The sequence below is a fragment of the Hyaena hyaena genome, unplaced genomic scaffold, assembly GCF_003009895.1.
Source record: "Hyaena hyaena isolate Hyena2069 unplaced genomic scaffold, ASM300989v1 scaffold_11, whole genome shotgun sequence".
NCBI lineage: Eukaryota > Metazoa > Chordata > Mammalia > Carnivora > Hyaenidae > Hyaena > Hyaena hyaena.
Window position 1 is genome coordinate 4,550,181 of NW_024080643.1, and position 21,511 is coordinate 4,571,691.

General features: G+C 43.7%; 1 protein-coding gene and 1 pseudogene across 5 annotated transcripts in view; one reads left to right on the plus strand and one right to left on the minus strand.

The window, feature by feature from the left end:
* Positions 1-21,511, minus strand: part of LOC120247599 (phospholipid-transporting ATPase IB) — a 583,538-nt gene that overhangs the window by 435,516 nt on the left and 126,511 nt on the right. For all 5 annotated transcript variants that reach the window (XM_039255602.1, XM_039255593.1, XM_039255610.1 and 2 more), the window contains 7 exons: positions 13,096-13,195; positions 12,572-12,670; positions 11,513-11,558; positions 10,600-10,640; positions 4,027-4,100; positions 2,127-2,196; positions 799-926 (listed from right to left, as the gene is read on the minus strand). In XM_039255602.1, coding sequence (XP_039111533.1) covers positions 799-926; positions 2,127-2,196; positions 4,027-4,100; positions 10,600-10,640; positions 11,513-11,558; positions 12,572-12,670; positions 13,096-13,195 — 558 coding nt within the window. The remainder of the gene's footprint in view (positions 1-798; positions 927-2,126; positions 2,197-4,026; positions 4,101-10,599; positions 10,641-11,512; positions 11,559-12,571; positions 12,671-13,095; positions 13,196-21,511) is intronic.
* Positions 87-9,055, plus strand: LOC120247620 (annotated as a pseudogene).

The following is a 21,511-nucleotide window of genomic DNA, read 5'->3' on the forward strand; positions in this document are numbered from 1 at the left end:
GACTTAACGGTTAAATAAGGGACAGAGTGATAATTTAGAAATTCAAAATGGGGATATGCAATACAGAATGGTTCTGCATACTAATTGAAAACCAAGAAAGCAGTCACAGCTGTCATGGTTATTTTGGGTTGATTCCCATGATCAGGTCCTTCCCTTTGGGTCTGTTCAAAATATAAAAGTGGGAAGCATGGATAAGGAGCATGCAGATTAAAGATGGGCAGAAGGGGGGAACTGCACCCCAACATAAGGACAAAAATGACTCTCCAACAAACAAATGCCAAGAGGACAAAGACAACAGAATTCAGACAACAGGGCAGTGAATGTTCTAAAGGATGAGGAATTGCTTTTCCTTCCACTCAACTTAATAAACACAAACGCTACTTAGAAGAATGCTAGCCTAAAAAAACAAAAGGATGTTTCTCTAACAAACAGGTTAGCTCTTTTACACCTCAATGGTTTCTCTTCTGCTTTTCTGAACAATTTTACGCAGCCCAAACCATCTCTCCTCCTTGGCAGGTAATACAGAAAAACAGCCTGTGCCCGTTAACCTCACTTCAGACCCTCAGGCTGCTTTTCTTGACAAAAATCAGTTCTTTCCCTAAATTTAAGGGAAGGTTTATATTGACCGAAATGGTGCTTTGGGAAAAGCTCAGTCTCTCAAATTGAAGCTAAACCTACAAAATCTCATGGTTTTAAAATATTATGAAATCAAAAAACAAACTGTTTGAAATGGAGCTTTGGAAACCAGTAAAAAACAAAAACACAAAAATAAAAGCCAAGCAAAGCGAAAAGTGATACCTTTTCCCATCTACGTGCAAGTTTCCAGTGAAGTCATAGAGGTGGCGGTTGGGTCCCTCACATTCTATAGTTCCAGATAACTTCATCAACACTTCTCTTGTTTGCATGTCAGCAGTGTGACTCAGCCCCTAAAATGAGGAAATTGAATACAGTCTTCCAGGTTTAGGGACAGCATTCAGTAACCCAACTGTTAATCCAAAAGAAATTATCAATCATCTAAAATGGAATAACCGGGGAGGCTAAATCAAACTACCAGCCCCTCAAGATAGACTTTACAGGCAGCCTGTGCCACAGCAACCTAATGCAAAAGTTTCCAAAGATTTCAATGAGGTGCAAAGTTAAGATTCTACCACTGAGCAGGGAACATCCATGTTCAAGAAACCACGTACTCAAACACCTTACAGAGTGCACAGTCCATTAGTTCTATTTTAAAACACAAGTCCAAAAAAACAGAATAAAGCACCCTTTTAATATAGTATTATATTAGTATCATACCTAGCACTTAGCAACTCTTCTTTAAACGAAAAAAAAAAAAAAAAAACCTACCTAAATCAAATCTCTAAAATGGAAAAGAAAGATAGGTGGACAGAATTATCAAAGTCAACTTAATGCAGCAGAACATTTACATGTCAAATGCTTGCAAATCGTATTCTATTAAAGACCATTTTTCATTCTAGAATTAAAATATACGGTAAGAGCAGTTTTAAGGCACAGAAATTTCATATCTAATATAGAACTCTCGAGAATTAAAGTCTCAGTTAAAACAACAGTGTAAAGTGAGGTACCCAGAGCTTGTCTACTGCACCTCTCCACACAGATGATCCCCTTTCCACCACGTGACTCAACCTAGCTGACAGGAGGTCTTTCCATCTGCACTAACAGGCATACATTTAAGACCTAAATTAAGGCAAGATCCCCTTCGTGACTCATACTTGGATGAAGCTCACTATTTTAATTCTGCTGTCACTCTCAAGATGTTCCCTTCATAATAAAAGCCACATTCTTCCCATGGTGTTTTTTTTTTTTTGTTTTAATGTTTATTTTCTTCTGGGGGGTAAGAGGGAAGGGCAGAGAGGGAGGGAGACACGAGATTTGAAGCAGGCTCCAGGCTCCGAGCTGTCAACACAGAGCCCCACGTGGGGCTCGATCCCACAAACCGTGAGATCATGACCTGAGACGAAGTCGGACGCTCAACCAACTGAGCCACCCAAGCAGCCCCCATGGGTTCTTTATTTTTTTTCTCTCTAGGAAAAGCACTGACTGGTACAGAGGGCCAATTTTGCACTTTGAGTCTCCAGAACAACACAAGTCATAAAAGGTAACTTTACCTGACGTATTTTAAGGTTCGTCTCCCCATCTAGATTAGCGGTTTCAACATAACACATCGCCTGAGGTTCACTATGGAGAGAGAGAGATTTAAAAAGCCAAAGGTTAGGAAGATCCCTTCCACAAATTCCCAGATCATAAAGTCAACTACTGGAAATGGTGTCTGCCTGACTGGCCCTTCAACCACTTCAGGAGTAACTGACCTGAAAGACCCTCCTCTTTGGGGCTCAACACCAATCTGAAGTTGTCTGCCCAATTACCCACTGTAACGGGCCCACATAATGGCCGCTTGACCTTAAGTAGCAGAAATAAGTAAAGCAGGATGAGGAGGGGTCACAGGAAACACAAGATGTCCCAGTTAAGACCCAACCACTGTGTTTGGATCACACTTAAGAGTCTGAGACACAGCCTGCTCCTGACCAAGAGAGCAGCTCTTGTAGCCGGTACAAAGACATTTTTAGAAGAACGCTGCAGCCACAGTTGAGGAATCAAGACACACGCTTGGCAAGCCTTTTCTTCCCCGCACCTTTTACTATGTCAACAGGGAAATGATCTGTCAAAACACCTACTTTTAAGGACAGAACACATGAAGAATAACCTTAAGCATGGCAGATACCTTATTCGTACTGCTAATCATACTTAGAGGTTACGAGAAGGGAACCTGCAAGCCACTGGCTACGTCCAAATCTCCCCCTGCTACCTTGGTGGTGTGTGTGGACTTGGAAGTTATTCAATCTCGGTTTCTGTTTTCTCATGTAAGAAGCAGGGTTACCAAGGGTTTGGGGGAAGATTAAATGTCCCAACATACTCAGCGGACAGTTTAGCCAATGTACAGGCTCAGACACTAGTGAGCAGCCTCAGAACACGTTATCGGCTGGGAAAAGCTCCCATTAAAACCAGGATTTCTGAGGGTTACAATGAAAACTCACGCCCCAAACTGTCAAATGATCCACGTTTCACTGCTTCTGCTGTTACTCGTCAATAGGGACAAATGTGAATCCCGTCTTATGTATATGGTCTTTTTCCTCCTCTAGAGACCTAGGGACCGTATTTTCACACCTTTTAGCTCCAGCAGAAAATTCTTGCTAAGGCTTGAAATCCAGTATGTGATCAAGTCCACTAAAAGCAACACTGTCTGGAGTCAAAGACAATGCAAACAGTAGGATTGTCTAGGGTTCCCAAGAGCACATAAATACAGGCAGTTTTAGTCTCCTGATAGAATTTAATCTTCGACTCATGAGAACAAGTTTATGCACATCCTAATGTTAGCATTCCTTCTCTGATATACACTTTTATGTATCAAGCCAAGGAAAAGTCAAGGACTACACGGTCCAGTTTCCACGTCACTTGGTGGTGATACTTTTTCAGCACAAAACTACCTGGAGAACATGGCGATGGCATTGGGGAGAAAAGGGGGGACAGAACACGGACAAATGAAGAGGCAACACCATCCGCAGGTCACGGCTATGCTGCTAAAATGGCCCAGATCTCTGAACAGCTGGTCAAGGAGGCCCCGGCTTCCACGCGAAGACTCCTGGCTGGAGCCAGCAGGAGACTGGTTCTCAAGTCTCAGATGCTGCAAGCTGGGTGCTACCGAAGGAATCACCCCGCTGCTCTGGAAGGTTTCCAGTGAATGAGGAATAGCCCACAACAGCGAGGAGACTAAAATGAATCAATAAACGTAATAGAGTTTGACAAAAAGCCCAAGAGAATGAATGGGAGAAAGAAAACAGGATCAGCGCAGGGGGATAAAGGCAAATGACAAGTAACAGAAGACCAGGCCAGCGAGGGAAGGCGGGGCCTTGGGGGGGGGGGGTGGCTTGTGACTCCCACAGTCACCATTTAATGCTTTACTGTTCTTAACATTTATTTCAAAAACATGCTCCCATGAGCACAGCTGACCTGGAGGAGAGGAGGGCCATGTCTGCTGGGAGATACTGCCCATTGACGACCTTCACAATGTCTCCCACCGCCACCTAGAAAGCCAGGGACAGGGACAGAGGAGCATGAAAGACAAGAAAGCACAAACATTGATTAAGGTGGTTAAATATTTGAAGAAAACACTCCTATGTAATTATGCCATGAAATCTAAGACACAAGCCCAGATTATGTTCCTTGACAAGAAGGACAATTTTTCAATACAAATGGGAATATGGCTTCTTGCAGTGGATGCTGAATGAAAAAGGGAAAAAAACCAGAAAGGGAGAGTAAGAAGACAGAGGAGTCAGAACAATTACCAAGGTCTCATTTTCTCACGATTATTACATCCAGCTGCAAATTCCACCCCTGAACTCTAGAACCATCCCACAGCTATACACAGTAGGGGAGGGCGGCTGAGCGCACAGCTCCAGAGCCGGCCTGAATGCTGGGCTCAAACCTCCCAGCCGGACTCCCAGGCGATCCCTTCCGAATTCTGGCAAGCATGTAAACTCTGTGCGCATCTAAGTATGTAACGAGGTTGATAGCACATACTTCAGGGGGCTATTTTAAGGCTCAACAGAGTTAACACACACAGATTTTCTCCATTTTGCAAATGGGGAAGTTGAGGCTCAAAGAGGCGTAACTTGATCAACATCACACAGCCAATGATGGTTAGACACAAGATTCAAAACCATGCAACTGGCCAGTGGTCTGATTACAAGGCAATACTAAATTCACCCATGAACAGTGCATCTGAAAGGTCCCCTGGACACATACCACGTAAAATGGGTAAGATTGGTGTAGCCTCACTTGCCAAAAAAACAGTCACAGTCAAAGTCAGAGACCATTCTAGGAAACAGACTCCACCAGACAGAAGACCCCAAGATAAGGAAACAGGCCCTAATCTGCCAAATGTGGGCACCGTGGCCGACAGTTTGTAAATCCTTTAAATAAGGTCACAGAAGCACCCAGCTACGTAGAATGTGGGCTTGTGAGTCAGCAGACCTAGGCTCAAATCTGAGTTTCACCGACACACTAGATACACAAGATCTTGAAGGCAAGCTCTTCACCTCTCTGAGCTCCGGCATCTTCACTTAAAAATGGGGAAAGACCAACACTTAGCGTATACCACCATTCAGGAAGAATATGCGAGCACTTGGCCTGAAACACGCACGTGCTAAGCGCTAGTGCCTGCCAGCAGGAGCGTCACCAAATGAACACTGGAGTGTGAAAGTCAGAGCGGCCGCGACTCTGACAGCACCAGGACGAAGGCTGTTCTCAGCACACAAATAATAAATTCAAAATGCCAAATGGGCACTCTGTCCTGGTTCGTATTCTAACACACATTCCTGTTCTCTTAGAAATTAAGGATTTCAACTGGAATGGCTATGAAAGGAATACTTAGGACAGTTACAGGATCTCACCGGCTGGGAGAATGGCCCCAGCAGGTGCCTGCATTTAACTTTCTAGGAGGAGAAAGGAGGGTTTGCTAAACAGGTGTCCCACCCGTGCTTTGATTCACTTATCAAAGCATGTCAAGTAAGGAATCGGGCTCAATATAGGGAATGGTGGTAAAAGTGAAGTTCCAGACCCATTGTGTATCAACCTAACGGCCAAGGGCAGGCGTGTAAGTATACTCCATATTCCATAATAAAGAGAGTATCAAAGAACAGACAATACAGAGCTATCGCAACAACCATCAGTACAAAGGCAAGGAACGGTTATGAAAATTGAAAGGGGTTTTAAATATACATTTTATGTGAAGAGTTTAATTGCATAGGAAAATTCAGAAGGAGCCATTAGTTAAAAACCAGAAGGGAACTTGGTCACGTTTTCCTAAGAAAAAAGGCAGTGGACTTTTTGTTGATCCAGTGGAAGGGAGGCAAATTTGTATCCCAGTGACAAAGTACTAAGAAGTTTCATGCGCATGAAAAACTTAGCTGGAAATGTGTTTGAAAATGGTTTTCAGTTTGGCGTTTGAGCGTGTGAAAGTACCCAGAATGGGAATTCTTAAGGCGAGAAAGAGCCCCCTCTGTGTCCCTGAACCCACTCGAGCCCCAGAGAATTTCTCAGGTTTCTTATTTTGGAAGGATAAGCTCAGAGGTCCACTCAAGTCACCAAACCTATGGAGATGCACCAAAGAGTGCTCACTACTCAGCTACAGCCCAGGGGCTTGCCGACTCCAGCTTTTCCACTTCAGATGCGAGTTTTATCGCTCTGGGAAGCTTAAAGACAGCCAAGTCCACCTTGCCGAACATCTCTGGTGTTTGGTACCTCTGACCGCCTGTGTTCTCCCATATTCTCATCCTCATTCTGAGCCACCATGCGGATGCGCCCGCCTTTCCTGCCCACACCCCTCAGACTTCTACCCACCTCCCTCTGTCCTGAAGAGCATTTCCCTCTTAAAATCATTACCTCTCATTCACCCTCCAAAAGAACACCAGGACATCACGTGTGGGAAGCCTTTGCTCTCTGAACTGATGGACCAGTGGTCCCCCCGTGTGTCCAGCAAGCACCTGAAGCACGCCCAGCATGCGCACTGCGTTCCATTCAGCTGTCTGCCACTCTCGCTACCCCAGGGGCCCCGAGGCAGCAGAAGCCTCCCCTGGGATCTTGTTACAAATGCAAAAGCAGCTTCTCAAGGCCAGGGGCCATGCTTTATTCTTATTTGCATCCCCAGGGCCTAACATGATCTCTGGTGCATGCTCTGAGGTCCATTTAAACAAGCAAAAGTAGGGGCACCTGGGGGGCTCAATCGGTTGGGCATCCAACTTCAACTCTGGTCCTGATCTCAAGGCTCATGGGTTCGAGCCCCGCGTCGGGCTCTGTGCCGTCAGCTAGCTCAGAGCCTAGAGCCTGCTTCAGATTCTGTCTCCTTCTCTCTCTGACCCTCCCCTGCTCATGCTGTCTTTCTCTCTCAGAAATAAACATTAAAACTTTTTTTAAATAAACAAGCAAAAGTATCTTAAACAAAATAAAAAATATATGTGCCAAAGCACGTAACAGGTATTTGGTTTGGGGTTTTGTTTTGTTTTAACTTCAAATGTGTACGGGAAACAGTAATGAGCTTTAGGAGTCAGTGAGGCCATCCACTCCTGGACCCAGAATTCAGAGATCATCTCTCCATTCTCGACTGCTTCAAGTAGTGCAAACATGCCAAATCCAAATCACCCTTCACCCCAGCCACTGTTCATCCCTTTCCGGGGAGGGGGATTGGCAATGAGAACCTTAGAGAAACAGAGGCCGTGCCTAAGTGCAATGGAAATCCTTGAACCCCCACAGCACTGCGAGCACACCTAACCCCTGTCAAGTCAAGAATTTCCAACCACCTGACCAAGAATCACAGACTTCCAAGTAAGAGGGAAGTCAATTAGTACTTGCAATACAGGACTTCGAGATTTTTACCAAGGTTAAGGTGTTATCACAAAATACCATTAAAAAGGGATTTAATAGTGATCTCATAACAAAATTTAAAAAATCAAACTGAGGGCTGCGGGCGCTAGGTCACAGGCATTTTGCAACATTAAAAATCCTAGAGGCATTTTTAAACGCAGCTTATTAAATGGTTAGCAGGACGAACCATTACATTTCACCTTCTACAAAGCAGTTTCCTTATGAAATCATGTCAATCTGCTTCAAATCCTGAAGTCCGGAGAGGCATGCCCCAAAAACATCTTATGACCTCTAAGATGGCCCAGGTAAAACAGAGGCTCACTTATCAGGTACAAGATACACAGACGGTACGGCCTATTTCCTCTATGCTTTCTATTCATCGCTATAAATGACCCAAAAGCCCTCCCCATCCCCAAACCCTCCCAGCCTCGCGTTCCCAGGGACATGGAGACAAGTGAAGGGCAGTGACAGCTGGTCATGCCACACCCAACTTCAGGACTGACGCGACAGGGTCTGCAACCCCCACTCCACCCGTTTACACTTCACAGGAATCTTAAACCCCAAACTCTTCCCACCAAAAATGTCAGAAGTGACAGTCTCCAAAGCTAGGAAATCTTCAACATCCTGGCTTTCGGTTAGGGGAACAGAGATGGTTCCTTGGATTGGAGTTAGAAACTAGAGAATGCCCTGGTATTTTAGAAATGCCCATGAGGAACAATGAATTTCACAACTGTGGACGGACACAGTGGGTACTTTCCAGAAGACGCAGGGAACCGAGTCAACATGGAGCAAACCTGGTGGGACACTCCACAATGTCGATCTCCTATTCGAGAGACCAATGGCTTAACCTGAACTTGATCTAGCGCAATCAATACTAGCAATTGATTGTTAAGTCCCCAAGCCAGTACTTCCTGGGGGATCTTTAAAATTCCTTTGGGTGCCTGGGTGGCCCTGGAGCACTCTGTGGAAAGCTCATTTGGAGAGCGGCCTGTGCTCGGTAAGGCAGCGCCTCAGGAACAATGGCAGAGGAAGATAATCGCAGCACCAACCTGCTGGTCGCAGAGACTGCAAGTCTGGAAGAGCAGCTTCAAGGATGGGGAGAAGTGAGCTGATTGGCTGATGAAGTCCTCAGATGGGAAAGAGCCTGGTTCCCCGTGCCATCATGGGTGTGGTTTCGCTGGTGTTTCTGACTATCTACTATCTAGATCCATCCGTTCTACCTGGGGTTTCCTGTTCTGTTATGTTTCTGTGCCTGGCTGACTACCTTGTTCCCATTCTGGCTCCTAGAATTTTGGGCTCCAATCAATGGATCACTAAGCAACAGCAAAGATCCCATGAAATCCCTAGCAATCTAGTAAAAACTCGACGCAGAGCAGTGAGCTGGCAGAAACGCCTCTTTACGCTAAAGGAAGAAAAGCCTAAAATGTACTTCGTGACCATGATCGTTTCCCCTGCTGCGGTTGCCTGGGTGGGACGGCAAGTCCACAGCCTGCTGCTCACCTGCCTGATAGTGACTTTCTTACTGTTGCTTCCTAGATTAAACCAGCACGGAATTATTTTGAAGTACATTGGAATGGCCAAAAGGGAGATAAATAAGCTTCTCAAAAAAAATAAATAAAAATGAATAATGCATCTGCTTTATTCCGTGTAATGAATGGCACATATGTTGTCCTTGGGAACAGTTTCTGTTACGCGGTCTGGATTCTACAATGTTACAGAAGTAGCTCTTTGCTCTCCCGCCTTCTGCCCTTAGTAGATATTCAGACTTGCCAAGTAAGGCTTTATGCACAGGGTCCTGATGTGAAGTGTAGCTGGATACAATCTCATCAGTTGGCCTTATATGGGTAATTCCTTCGTGAGTAGGACTGGTTTTGATTTTTCTCACCCAGGTTAATTGAATTCTTGCTTTTAAGCAACTTCCTTTCAAAGTATATAGTGGTGAGTTTCACCTTTTAGTGCTTAACGGTGACTTTGGATGATTGTTCCAGTTGATCTCTGCTTTAGCTACATAAGAGGTAGTGGTCTGTGGCTACAGGGGGCTGGTTCTGCTGTCTGCTTCACCTGTCTGCTCCAGGAATAGACAGACCAACTTGACCACTTCTGATGCAGAGACCAATTAAGATTCATTCCTCGCACTGCCTTGTGCGAAACTTAGCAATTTGTAACAAACACTGATTCTTCCTCCCAAATGGGGAGTGAGACAGGCCTAGAGCTCTTCTCTTCTTGCTCTTAGACTTCGAGTTAGTAGATCCTCACAGGCTTTTTAACATCAGGCTTCTAAAAGTTTGTTTAGGATTTTTAGCATATTTTTAATTTCAGATTTTTCAGCTGAAACTAAAGTACATCACAGGTTCAGACTCAGGTCTATGACCTTCACTCCATCACCAGCCAACAAAGGACCAAAGTCTTTCTGTATGCAGTCAAGATTTCATTTCAATAGAAAATAAATCTTATCCTACTAATTTTTCAAGACCAGACTAAGCCTTTTGAAGGTAAGCCTCGAGATTCTCATTTGAAGGTAGCTGCTGGCTGCTTTGGTCCCCTTAGATGTGGATATGAAGTAGAGACTATGCCAGCATCTGACTTTTTTCCTAGATATTTCTGTGAAGAATGCAGAGGCTGTTGGGAGAGCAGACTATTTGCGACCATAGGTGGCCTCTGGTCTACAGGGATTTTGTAACTCCCTGGAAAGTGTCCTAGGATCATTCTCCCTTCTCAGTAGCTAGAAATTTAGAATAATTGAAAATTGTAAGAATGAGCCTCTAAGGGCCGGAAATGTGACACTGGGAACAGTTCTTAAACTCTGATTAACTAGCTGTAATAGTTTTGTGAATTTATTGCACTCATGCTGTAAAACCCGGACCTGTGGTATATCTGTCCCTAAATAAGTGTGGTTTTCTCCCCTTCAATATTACTGTAAACAATGGCACCCCCTGTAGCATAGTTTTGATTTTTTAATGTTTCACATGAAAACTACAAACTACCTTAATTTTTACAGGTGTTTCTCATTATAGATAAGCCTGTCTTGCTGTCTGTATTTTGTGTCTATGTGTTCTACCAATTAGCTACTTTCGCAGTTTTAATCTTGTATTATTTCTTCTACTTGGTTTTGTGTAAAATGGGAAAAATAAAAAAAGCTGGAATCCCAAATATTGTTTTTACCTCTTTCCACATAATGGTATGCCACATACCATTTCTTAACACTGAAAAAGAAAAAAAGATGTTTCAATTATTATTGGTGAGAGTCAAAGTAAAACCAGCTTTCCAAAATCTAAAAGGCTTCTTTTAAAATTCCACTATTACTTCCAACATATCACATCTTTAGACATAAAGGTATACCACACCACTCGGCAAAATGGACCCCAACTCCGGGTCCCATAGGTTAATGCGTACACGTAAATATAGATGTATGCATAGAAGTTAAATCTAGTCCTGTTTACACCAGCAGAAAAATATCACCCTGTTGTTACGAGATTTAAACACACACACACACACACACACACACACACACACACACACACACCACAGATCTCACGTTCTAGAACTCAATACAGTAAAAAAGAGAGAGAGGTAGGAAGCAATTATAAACCAAGGATGTGAATTCTTGGACTTTTTACAAACACAAAATATGTCTAGCTCCTGAAAACTACCACCATTTCTAAAATACACAAATTCTGTTCAAATCTTAATAGCCAGGACTCACATTTTGTTGGGCTGGTTTGTAATTTTGCTCTTTAAAATGTTTTATATAAGGGGCACCTGGGTGGCTCAGTGAGTTGAGGGTCAGACTTCGGCTCCGGTCAGGATCTCAGTTTGTGGGTTCAAGCCCTGCGTCAGGCTCTGTGCTGACAGCTAAGAGCCTGGAGCCTGCTTTCGATTCTGTGTCTCCCTGTCTCTCTACCCCTCCTCTGCTCATGCTGTCTCTCTCTCTCAAAAATAAACAAACAAAAAATAAAATGTTTTATAGATTGTTTCCCCTCAACTTATCTCAAGACCATTAGCTACCTATTTAAAATGCCTTAAATGCCGGTCTTAGGTTTTCCAGTGGAAAAAGTGATTCAGCCTAGTGTCTTACCTATTGTTTTCTTTTTGTTAACTGCATTGTCTGCCTTATGCCGCTTCTGTTAAAAGAAAGAAAAGAGTTCTTAGATTCAAAAGTTCCAAATGAATAATTGAAACCACAAACAATTGATCAGGAAAGAAACAGGACACAAGGAAACTGACTGGCAGCAACGCTAAAGCTGTAAAATTCAACTCAGCGGTTTGTGACCGGGCAGCGCTCACTCAATTCAGTGGACAAATGTAGCCAATGTGGGTGCGCTCTGCTCCTGTGTAAACCAGGACATTTTGGCTCCAGCAAGGAACGAGCACTCTGAAGTATGAACCTTCTCACTCCTGGTTTGTTTTGGGTTCGTCTAAAACATTATTCAGGATGATAAACCCAACATCTGAATTCATTTTATTGGTAGTCCCAGAAAAACGTACATGCATGTGTGAGTGTGTGTGTGTGTGTGTGTGTGTGTGTGTGTGTGAGAAAGAAAGTCACAGACACAGTGGGGGGGGAGGGGAGAGGGGGAGAGAGAAAGAGAAAGAGAGGAAGAGAAAAAGAAAAAGAGAGAGAGGGAGAGAAAGGGGTGGAGGGAGTGAGGACTGGAGAAGAGAAAGATGATGCAGACAAGACCACAGGTGGAGAGAGAAGGGGAGAAAGCACGAATACAGCTGTATTCCATGAACTTGGAAATGCACGGAGATTATGAGGAGGAGGAGGGAGAAAAGCCCTGCATTACCTCGGCCACAGCCAGCCCAATGCTGCAACAGTAGGCAGCACTGCAACCCTTTCACTACCCAAATTAACAAGCCCTAAAGAAGGACATAAGGAACATCAGTGATAAAAATCAAAGAGGGACCCCAGAGCTAACATCAGAAAATACAGTTCGAACGACTTTGGTGTCACTGCACAGGTATTTAAGACACCCTGTGTCCACGCCCCCTCCCCAAAAACATCATGGGCCTTGATAGGCTAGTTAAAACTATCGACCAGTTTCCTGTCTTCAACAAAAAACCCAAAGCAACAGGGAAGCCATGAGATAGGTAACTTACACGATGTTTTTACTACGTGAAAGCAAAAACTTACAAAATCTTCTACAATCTCTTTGATGCCTGCAATTGTTAAAATAATGATCAATGGCACCAGGGTGGTATATCTTCCGGTTGGAGATACATCTGGAATTTGCTGTAAGACAAGAGACCAAAAGAGGAAAGTTGACAAAATTAACATTTTCAGATGAAAATCCTCTCTAAAGTGCTGTTCTACTTGTTAAACAAAAATGATTACCTTATCTTAAAACCTATGTACATGTTTTACGTATTTTAAGAAATTTATCCGACATTGCTGTGTGTTTAAAGGGGATAAAAAGTATTACCCTAGGGCCATTTCTCAAGGTCTCTTTTAGTAACTGCCACTATCCTCACAGCAGTATCTAAGTAAATCTCCTTTTATGCAAAGATCACGTTTGTTCACCGAAACAATGATTGGATAAGGGGACAAATTACATTCAAGTATCATGACACTTTTTCAGTTAAGTGACCTTTTAGCAAAATTTCACTTTGCATGTAATGAGCATTATGAATTTTAAATAACTTTGTAAAAAACGTTACCTGTAATAAGGCAATGAAGAGGAAGAAGGCATTAGCAGCTCTTCTAATCTGCTCATACAAGAATCGAGGTAGAAACGTCAGCACACTGTACTTGGCCGTGCTGAAAGTACAAAGAAAGGTGCTACTGTTGGTTACAAATGTCAATTCTAAAGGGCAAGAAAGTGGAAGTTTCCAGAATTTTACAAGTGGTTTTAAAAATATTTCCAGCTTCAGGACAAGAAATTGCCGTGCTGGCCCTTTACAAAATTTTGTAAAAGGACACACCTGCCAAGAAGACCTTCTAACCTGAAAACAAAGGTTTTCAAATTTAGAAATATTTCCTATCCGCACAGTGTAAGCAGGGAAACTTGTCCACCTTCTGGGAGCTATAGTAAGCGCATCAAGAGTATTTATTAAAGGAATATTTCAAGGATCACGAGACAGAAAAAGGTTTCAAATACAGAAGACATGAACGCTGAAATAGCTAGAAATACCTAGAGTAATTCACACAAGCGAGGTAGAATCACTCCATGATTTGTGATGCATGATAGTTCTTCATATAAAGCCATTGACTCAAAGTAGCAAGGTAACTCCATAAAGTATGCCCTGGGTACCAGGCATCTCTCTGGATACCTACCACAGATGGGATTTTTTGTTTTGTTTTGTTTTTTGGTCAACCACACCTGAATAAACTCCATTCCTATCACCTCCTTTTTTTGGCAACCTCTAGCTCCTGCTTGTTTGGAAATTTTTTTCCAGTTTTATTAAGAAATCATTGACCTACATCACTGTATAACTCATGGTGCACAGGATGATATTCTGAGTTACAAAGATTTTGAAATGGTTATCAAAACAGGTTCAGCTAATAACCCTCTTCTCACATGGGCACAAGCAAACCTTGACTTTCACACATACCATACAGCAGTGACAGTGACTGTCATCATGTTGTACATTACATTCCTGGTGACTATCTCGTAACTGGAAGTCTGTACCTTACGGCCACCTCATCCGATTTCCTTCCTCCCACCTTCCAGGCACTTACAGGTTTCATCTCTTTCTAGGAGTTAGGGTTTTGTTTCTTTAGATTCCACATGTGAGATCATATAGTATGTCCTTTTTTCTGACTTATTTCACTTACTTCACATGCCTTCAAGGTCTATCCATATCTCAAACGGTAGGATTCCCTCGTTTTCTGTGGCTGAGTAATATTCCACTTTTATACCACAACCTCTTCATCCACCAACAGACACTTAGGATGTTTCCAGATCTTGGCTATTGTAAACAGTGCTGCTATGAACATGGAGGTGGGGGTATCTTTCTAGGTTAGCGTTTTCATTTCCCTTGCATGTATTCTCAAAAGTTGAACTGCTGGGTCACAGGGTAGTTCTATTTAATTTTTTGAGGAAACTCCATACTGCTTCCCATAGTGGCTGCACCAGTTTATATCTCCACATCCATGCCAGCATTTGTTACCTCTTTTTGATGATGGCTATCCAAACAGGTATAATGTGATAGGTCCTTATGGTTTTAGTTTCTCTTTCTCTAATGACTAGTGATGCTTAGTATCTTTTCATGTGCCTATTGGCTGTCCGTCTATCTTCTTCGGAATAATGTCTATTTAGGTCCTTTGCCCCATCGATATATATATATTATTTATATATTTTTATATATATTATATATTTATTTATATTATTTATATTATTTATTATTATATATTATATATTTATATATTTTATATTTTATATATTTAATATTTATATATTATATATACATAGAAGCTCGACAAATGCTGCGTTAAATCTGTAGATGCTCACATTTTTTCTCCACCTGGGATACCCTCTCTCATCCACATGGTCTCTCCAGAACTCAACTGCCCTTCCCACCTTACCCTCGCAAACATCTATCTTCCACTAAATTCGGTAAATCAGACTCTTCCTCCAAGCTCACAGGATGGTGTTAATACCTACACTATATGATCTCGGTTCTGCTTTGTATTGTATTTAATCTAACCCCAAAACAGATTCTGGGAACACTAAGAATGCTTACTTCATCTGTTCCCACCACATAGCAGATAAACAATGAACAATGAAACAATCCCAAGGCATAAACTGAGAAGCTGAAGAGGCAAAATGAACCCTATTTCTTTTTCTTTTAAATTTTTTTTAGTGTCTTTATTTTTTTATTTTGAGAGACAGAGACAGAGAGTGAGCAGGAGAGGGGCAGAGAGAGAGGGAGACACAGAATCTGAAGCAGGCTCCAGGGTCTGAGCTGTCAGCACAGAGCCTGACGCCCGACGCGGGGCTCGAACCCACGGACTGTCAGATAACACCCTGAGCCAAAGTTGGGCATTTAACTGACTGAGCCACCCAGGCGCCCCTGAACCCTATTTCTCTCGGCTACTCCAAGGCTTACCAATAAAAAGTACCTGCTTGACTCCTAGTTTGCCTTCTGAAGACCTAATTCTGAGCCCACACTTTTAATTTTTTTAAAATAATTCTTTACTTTCAACTTTAGTTAATATACAGTGCAATACTGGTTTCAGAAGTAGAAAATTCAGTGATTCATCATTTATGTAACACCCAGTGCTCATGGTAACAAGTGCCCTCCCTAATACCCATCACCCATCTAGCTCATCTCCTGCCCACCTGCCTCCATCAACCCTGTTTGTTCTGTGTCATGCAGAGTCTCTCTTCTCTTTATCCTCCCCCTTCCCATATGTTCATCTGCTTTGTTTCTTAAATTTCACGTAAGTCAAATATTTGTCTTTCTCTGATTGACTTATTTCACTTAGCATTAATACATTCTAGCTCTATCCACGTCATCGCAAATAGCAAGATTTCATTCTTTTTAATGGCTGAGTTATAGTCCATGGTGTGTGTGTGTGTGTGTGTGTGTACACCACATCTTTATTCATCAGTTGATGGACATTAAGGCTCTCTCCATAGTTTGGCTATTGTTGATAATGCTGCTATCACCATCAGGGTGCATATTCCCCTTTGAATCTGTATTTTTGTGTCCTTTGGGTAAATATTGAATAGTGCAACTGCTGGATCATAGGGTACTTCAATTTGAGCCAACTCAATCGAAATATACCGCAGCAAGATTTTCCAGCTGAACACCACAACACACAGATACACAACCAATTAGAAGCACCAAAACAGAAGAACAAAGATCTCAGACAGAACACTAGGGGCATGTGGACTGCTGTAAGCCCCCACAACCACCAATTCTGGAACAACAAAATAATAAAGTCAGACAACCCAACACACATAGCATCTTAAGGTCACTTGAGGACACAGGCAATGGCCCCACGTACCGTTTACTGCTACTGTCTCAGAGACCATCCCCGTGGCACGACAGCCTGGTGTTTCACAATACACGGTACAGTCATCCTCATACACACAATCATGGTTAGCTGCCTTCTGCTTGAAGCATTAAATACACACATGAATGACTATATGAAAGTCACTTCTAAGACCATTCAAACTTAAAGATTCTGACACTTGAAGGGATATCGCTGAACTAGCTAGCACATATGCTTGCATGGAACCCCCCACTCATTTATGTAGCCCTCTGGGGCATAAGAGGTCACTGTAAAATCTTGCCAGACAGAATAAACTTGCTGAAATCAAGCTCATTCAAGAATAAGGAAAATATATCAAATTCACGTACACGATAGCTCCTGGTGTAAAGTTCTCCGGACTAAAATTTACAGGACAAACTCAAACAGAACCTCATGCATTCCTTTACAGTATACTGACCACGGAAATAAAGCAAACAACGTGTATCCTAAAGAAAACAGGAAAATTCATTTACTTTAAGGCTAGAAAGCATCTTATAAAGCAGTTGGACTATAAGGCCCACATTCCATCTGTATGAAACAGACACACTCACACAGCTGGCACCTGACCCTGTCTGTGTGTGGACATTTCCCACTTCGGTAAAATACTAAGTGTGCTTAAGGGGACCCATGTGCCTCTGAAGTGCTATAAAGGTTTGGAGTAGAAAGAGATCCCATTTATGTGAGAAAAAAACAAAGATAAGATGCGGAAGGAAAGCATACTAACTTTTATTCTGGTCAACCTAGAAAAGGGAGCCTAAAACATTTTCAGACAGAAACAGAATGAGTATAATCAATAATTCAGAGGAACTGACATTCGTCCAGGAGATGGCTACTGTATCGCATTAAAAGAATTAACTTGACCACAGCCCTGATGTGTCCTCATACAGATTTAAATACAGAAAACTACGATGAGCTAAAGGCAGCGCCTCAAAACCCTTCTACCGGAAGAGTCTAGGGTAGTGCTTCCCAAACTTAAAGATGCATACGTATCAGCTGAGGATCTCATCACAACGGATTCATCAGGTTCTCCAGAGGAGCAGAATCAACAGACGTGTACAGAGACAGGGGGGGACAGATTCTAAGCAACTGGCTCACACAACTGTGGAGGTTTGAGAAGTCCAAGGTCTGCAGGGGGGGACCAGCAGACTGGAGACCCAGGGGAAGATCTAATGTCCTTTTTTTTTTTTTTTTTACATTTTTTTTAAGGTTGATTTTTTTTTTTTTTTTTTTTTTTTACAAATAGTTTATTGTCAAATTAGTTTCCACATAACACCCAGTGCTCATCCCCACGAGGACTAGAGAGGGAGACACAGAATCCGAAATAGGCTCCAGGCTCTGAGCTAGTTGTCAGCACAGAGCCCGATGCGGGGCTCAAACTCAAGATGTGAGATCAGGACCTGAGCCGAAGTCAGACACCCAACTGACTGAGCCACCCAGGTGCCCCTAGTGTCCTCTTTCAAGTCTGATGGCTGTCTGATGAGAGAATTCCTTTTTCTCCAGGAAAGTCAGACTTCGTTCTGTTCAGGCTTTCAGCCAACTGGAGGAGGCCACCCAAAGTAGAGGGTCATCTGTATTCAGAGTCTGCCAATTCTCAGTGTGAAGCTCCTTCAAAAACACCTTCACAGAAACATCTAACAATAATGCCTGACCAAACGCCTGGACACCATGGCCCAGTCAAGTTGCACATAAAATCAACCATGACATGCACATCTGATTCAGCAGGTCTAGAGTGGGCCTGGGGTTCTGCGTTTCCAACGAGTTCCCAGTGAGGTCAATGGTGCTGGTACGAGGACCGTCCCGAGCGGCAGCCAGCCTTCAACACGCAGACTTGTTCACATCTCCTATTTGAAGTCAGTCCAGCTGAACACTATACCAAAGGTAGCAGACACCAACCTCCACCCACTGTACTGGGGGAGGGAACTGTGCACAGGGTGAAATGGCTCAATGAAGGAGGCTCCCAACAGAAGAGTCTGTTCACCCCGGTGAATGAGTCACCCCCCCCCCCCCAAAGATTCCCACCCAAGCCACATGTGTCAGCAACCTGTGGTCATGGCTATTCACAGCAAGCGCCAGCACCAGCTACAAGCAGTCCCGGGTAGTTGGCCCATCATAGAGCCTGGGGAACGGGGGAAAGTGGCCAGGGGAGAACAGCCATTTCCTAAGGTTCACTCAGATTCCCTCAAAACATGGGAGTCCAGCGTTTCTGAAATTGGGGGTTATGAGGAATGACTAGGGCCTTGTCCAAAACCCACCCAACCTTCCTTCAACAGATACTCACTGAGTGCCATCTGCATACGAGGCATGGTGTCAGGCCCTGCAGGGACCCAACTGGTCGAAACTACAGAGCCCCAAGGAAATTACATTCTAGAGGAAAAATTTACTTGAAAACAAAACATGATGGGACAGGTGTGGTACATACTGTGGAGGAAAATCAACCAGGGAAGGGGGCTACAGAGGACACGAGTGGGGGCTGGGGAAAGGGGCTCGATTCTCAGTGGCGTCATCAGGGAGCATTTCACCGAGCAGGCGAAGGCTGTGTGAAACCCTGAAGGAGGTAAAGCAGCAGCAGCCACGTGGGTACACCGGGGAAGGGGCCACGGAACCAGGGCACAGCAAGCGCAGAGCGCAGAGAGGGAGTGCTCCGTGGCTCCTTCCATGGGAGAGGCAGGGAAGGGCCGATGTGGACGGGACCCTATGGAGAGGAACGGAGAGAGACCACGTCGGTCAGACACGGGCCTTTGCTGCTCAAGAACCAGAAGTCTCTGGATTGCGAGAAGAGGAGATGTGGCAGCAGCAGCAACCTGTTCACCCCCTCCCCTGGGGAAACGTGGCTCAGGCAGGGTGGAACTTGGTTATGTATCTGGGGTGAGGGTACACCCCCCACCGGGGATCTTAGCACCTGGCAAGTATGGGAGACAACCCCAGCAACCCCGACAGGTATGGCCTGGCAAAAACGTGGGTCTGGGGCTCCACCTGCCACAAATCACAAAGCCTTCAAGAAGTCTCATCGCCAGAACATCACACAAAAAATGCAGACATGACGCTCGAGTTAGGATTTTCCGGCTGGGAGAAAAACCAAAATTGACAACTGTTCTGAAGGCAAACCTAAAGCGGAGTAATTAATACCAGTGTAACTTCCTAAAACAAGCCTCCAGAAAGCCAGAAATTAAACTAGCTTAACACTCATCTTCCAAAGGTGAACAGTAAATCCACCTTAGGTATACATACAGCCAAAAACAATCATGGTTTCTATTCCCCTGCATTGCACGGACAAAGACTTTTTTTTCCAGTATTTATTTATTTTGAGAAAGACAGAGATGGTTTAAGTGGGGGGAGGGGCAGAGAGAGAGAGAGAGAGAAAGAATCCAAAGCAGGCTCTACACCATCAGCACAGAGCCCAAAGAGGGGCTCCTGCAAACCGCAAGATCATGACCTGAGCTGAAACCAGGAGTCGGACGCTTAACCCACTGAGCCCCCAAGGTGCCCCTAAATACATTTCCTGTGTGTACCCAGTGTCCAGTAGTGTTCAGTATTGAGTGAAAGAGTAGAGGCCCTTTTAAATAACTCTCCCCAAGAAGCTATGAACTAAGCCAGTGCTCGGTGATCAGGTTCTGGAAACCCTCCCACCCAGGACTCCAGGTCCAGATCTTCACTCAGCAAGGAGCTCTGGATTATTGGAGGCGTAAGACTAGGAAACACAATGTCCAACGGTTTTTCATGTCTTCATAAACAGCTTAATTCATTTCTCACTTAGCGTATTAAACCATCTCACAGAAAAGTGCAAAAATGGACACTAAATGCAAAGGCCAGCAGACCCCCTGCCACTCGGGTTGACTACGGACATCAGTGCACACCCAGGAAACTAGCTAAACACTGCTTTCTTCGAAAGGTGAGCAGTACATCCACCTGAGGTACACGTACAGCCAGAAGGACGTGCCAATGGACAGCAAAGCCCGTGGCCCTCCCATCTAGCATGGGCTCCTGAGGCTTTGCCAACCAATCTCCCCCAAATTATATTCCAGAAATCCTCTCCAGTACAGAAATCCCTGCTGACCAACAGGGATAGGACCACTTCACTATAAATTTTCACTTCCTTTTCCTGAACTATGACAACTCCATCAGTTACAAATAAAGGCTAATAAGCTCATATGAAAACACTGATCTATTTCCAACACTTTTCCTGTTTCTTACTCTGAGACTGGGGGAAAAGTAGAAGATACTGCCTTACCTCCTAGCCTGTTCCCAGAACGTAGTACCTGGGCCTGGACCAGAGCTATTAGTAACATACTTCTTCATAGCACTTTATTATGGCTTATGTAGACCTTTTTAGCATGTTCTTTTTTAGAGAGAGAGCGCGAGCATGAGCAGGGGGTGAGTAGGACAGAGAGAAAGGCAGAAAATCTTAAGTAGGCTCCATGCTCGACACGGAGCCAAATGTGGGGCTCGATCCCACAACCTTGAGTTCATGACCTAAGCCGAAATCAAGAGTCAGATGCTGAACTGACTGAGCCACCCAAGCGCCCCTAGCATATTCTTTATAATACATATCCAGGAAGAAAAAGGAGCGGAGTTCTAATCGTTCGACTTCCAAATATACCTTTGAACATATAGCTTCATCAACTACAGACTCCCTATAATTCCTATCAAATAGCATGAGTGTCCTGCTCCTATCGTATTTCTCAATCTATTCTATTCTATGTAATGGATCTTTCAATAAATACAGAGCATTTATTTCAATACTTCCATGGAAACGCGGACAGGGAAGAAGATAACAGAGACAGAAACATTCCGGGCACAAAGCATGCTGTCAGACGAATCCTCCACCAGGTAACTCTTAGGTAAATAGTTCCAGATGCAAGAAGGCACTGGATGCTCATCGCTACGACCTTCAGAGGTAGCCTCACTGACAAGGAGGTTCCGTTCAATTGCTTTACAAGAAAACCTGTGAGCTTTAGGATATCAAATCAAATAAAGAGGAGTTGGGAGACGCTCATTCAAAGCAAAGCAAAAAAAGACCATTTTCAAGGAGACTATCTTGAATAAAAAGAAACAACAAGTATCATGAAAATACCGGCCCTAACAGCCAACGAGCAC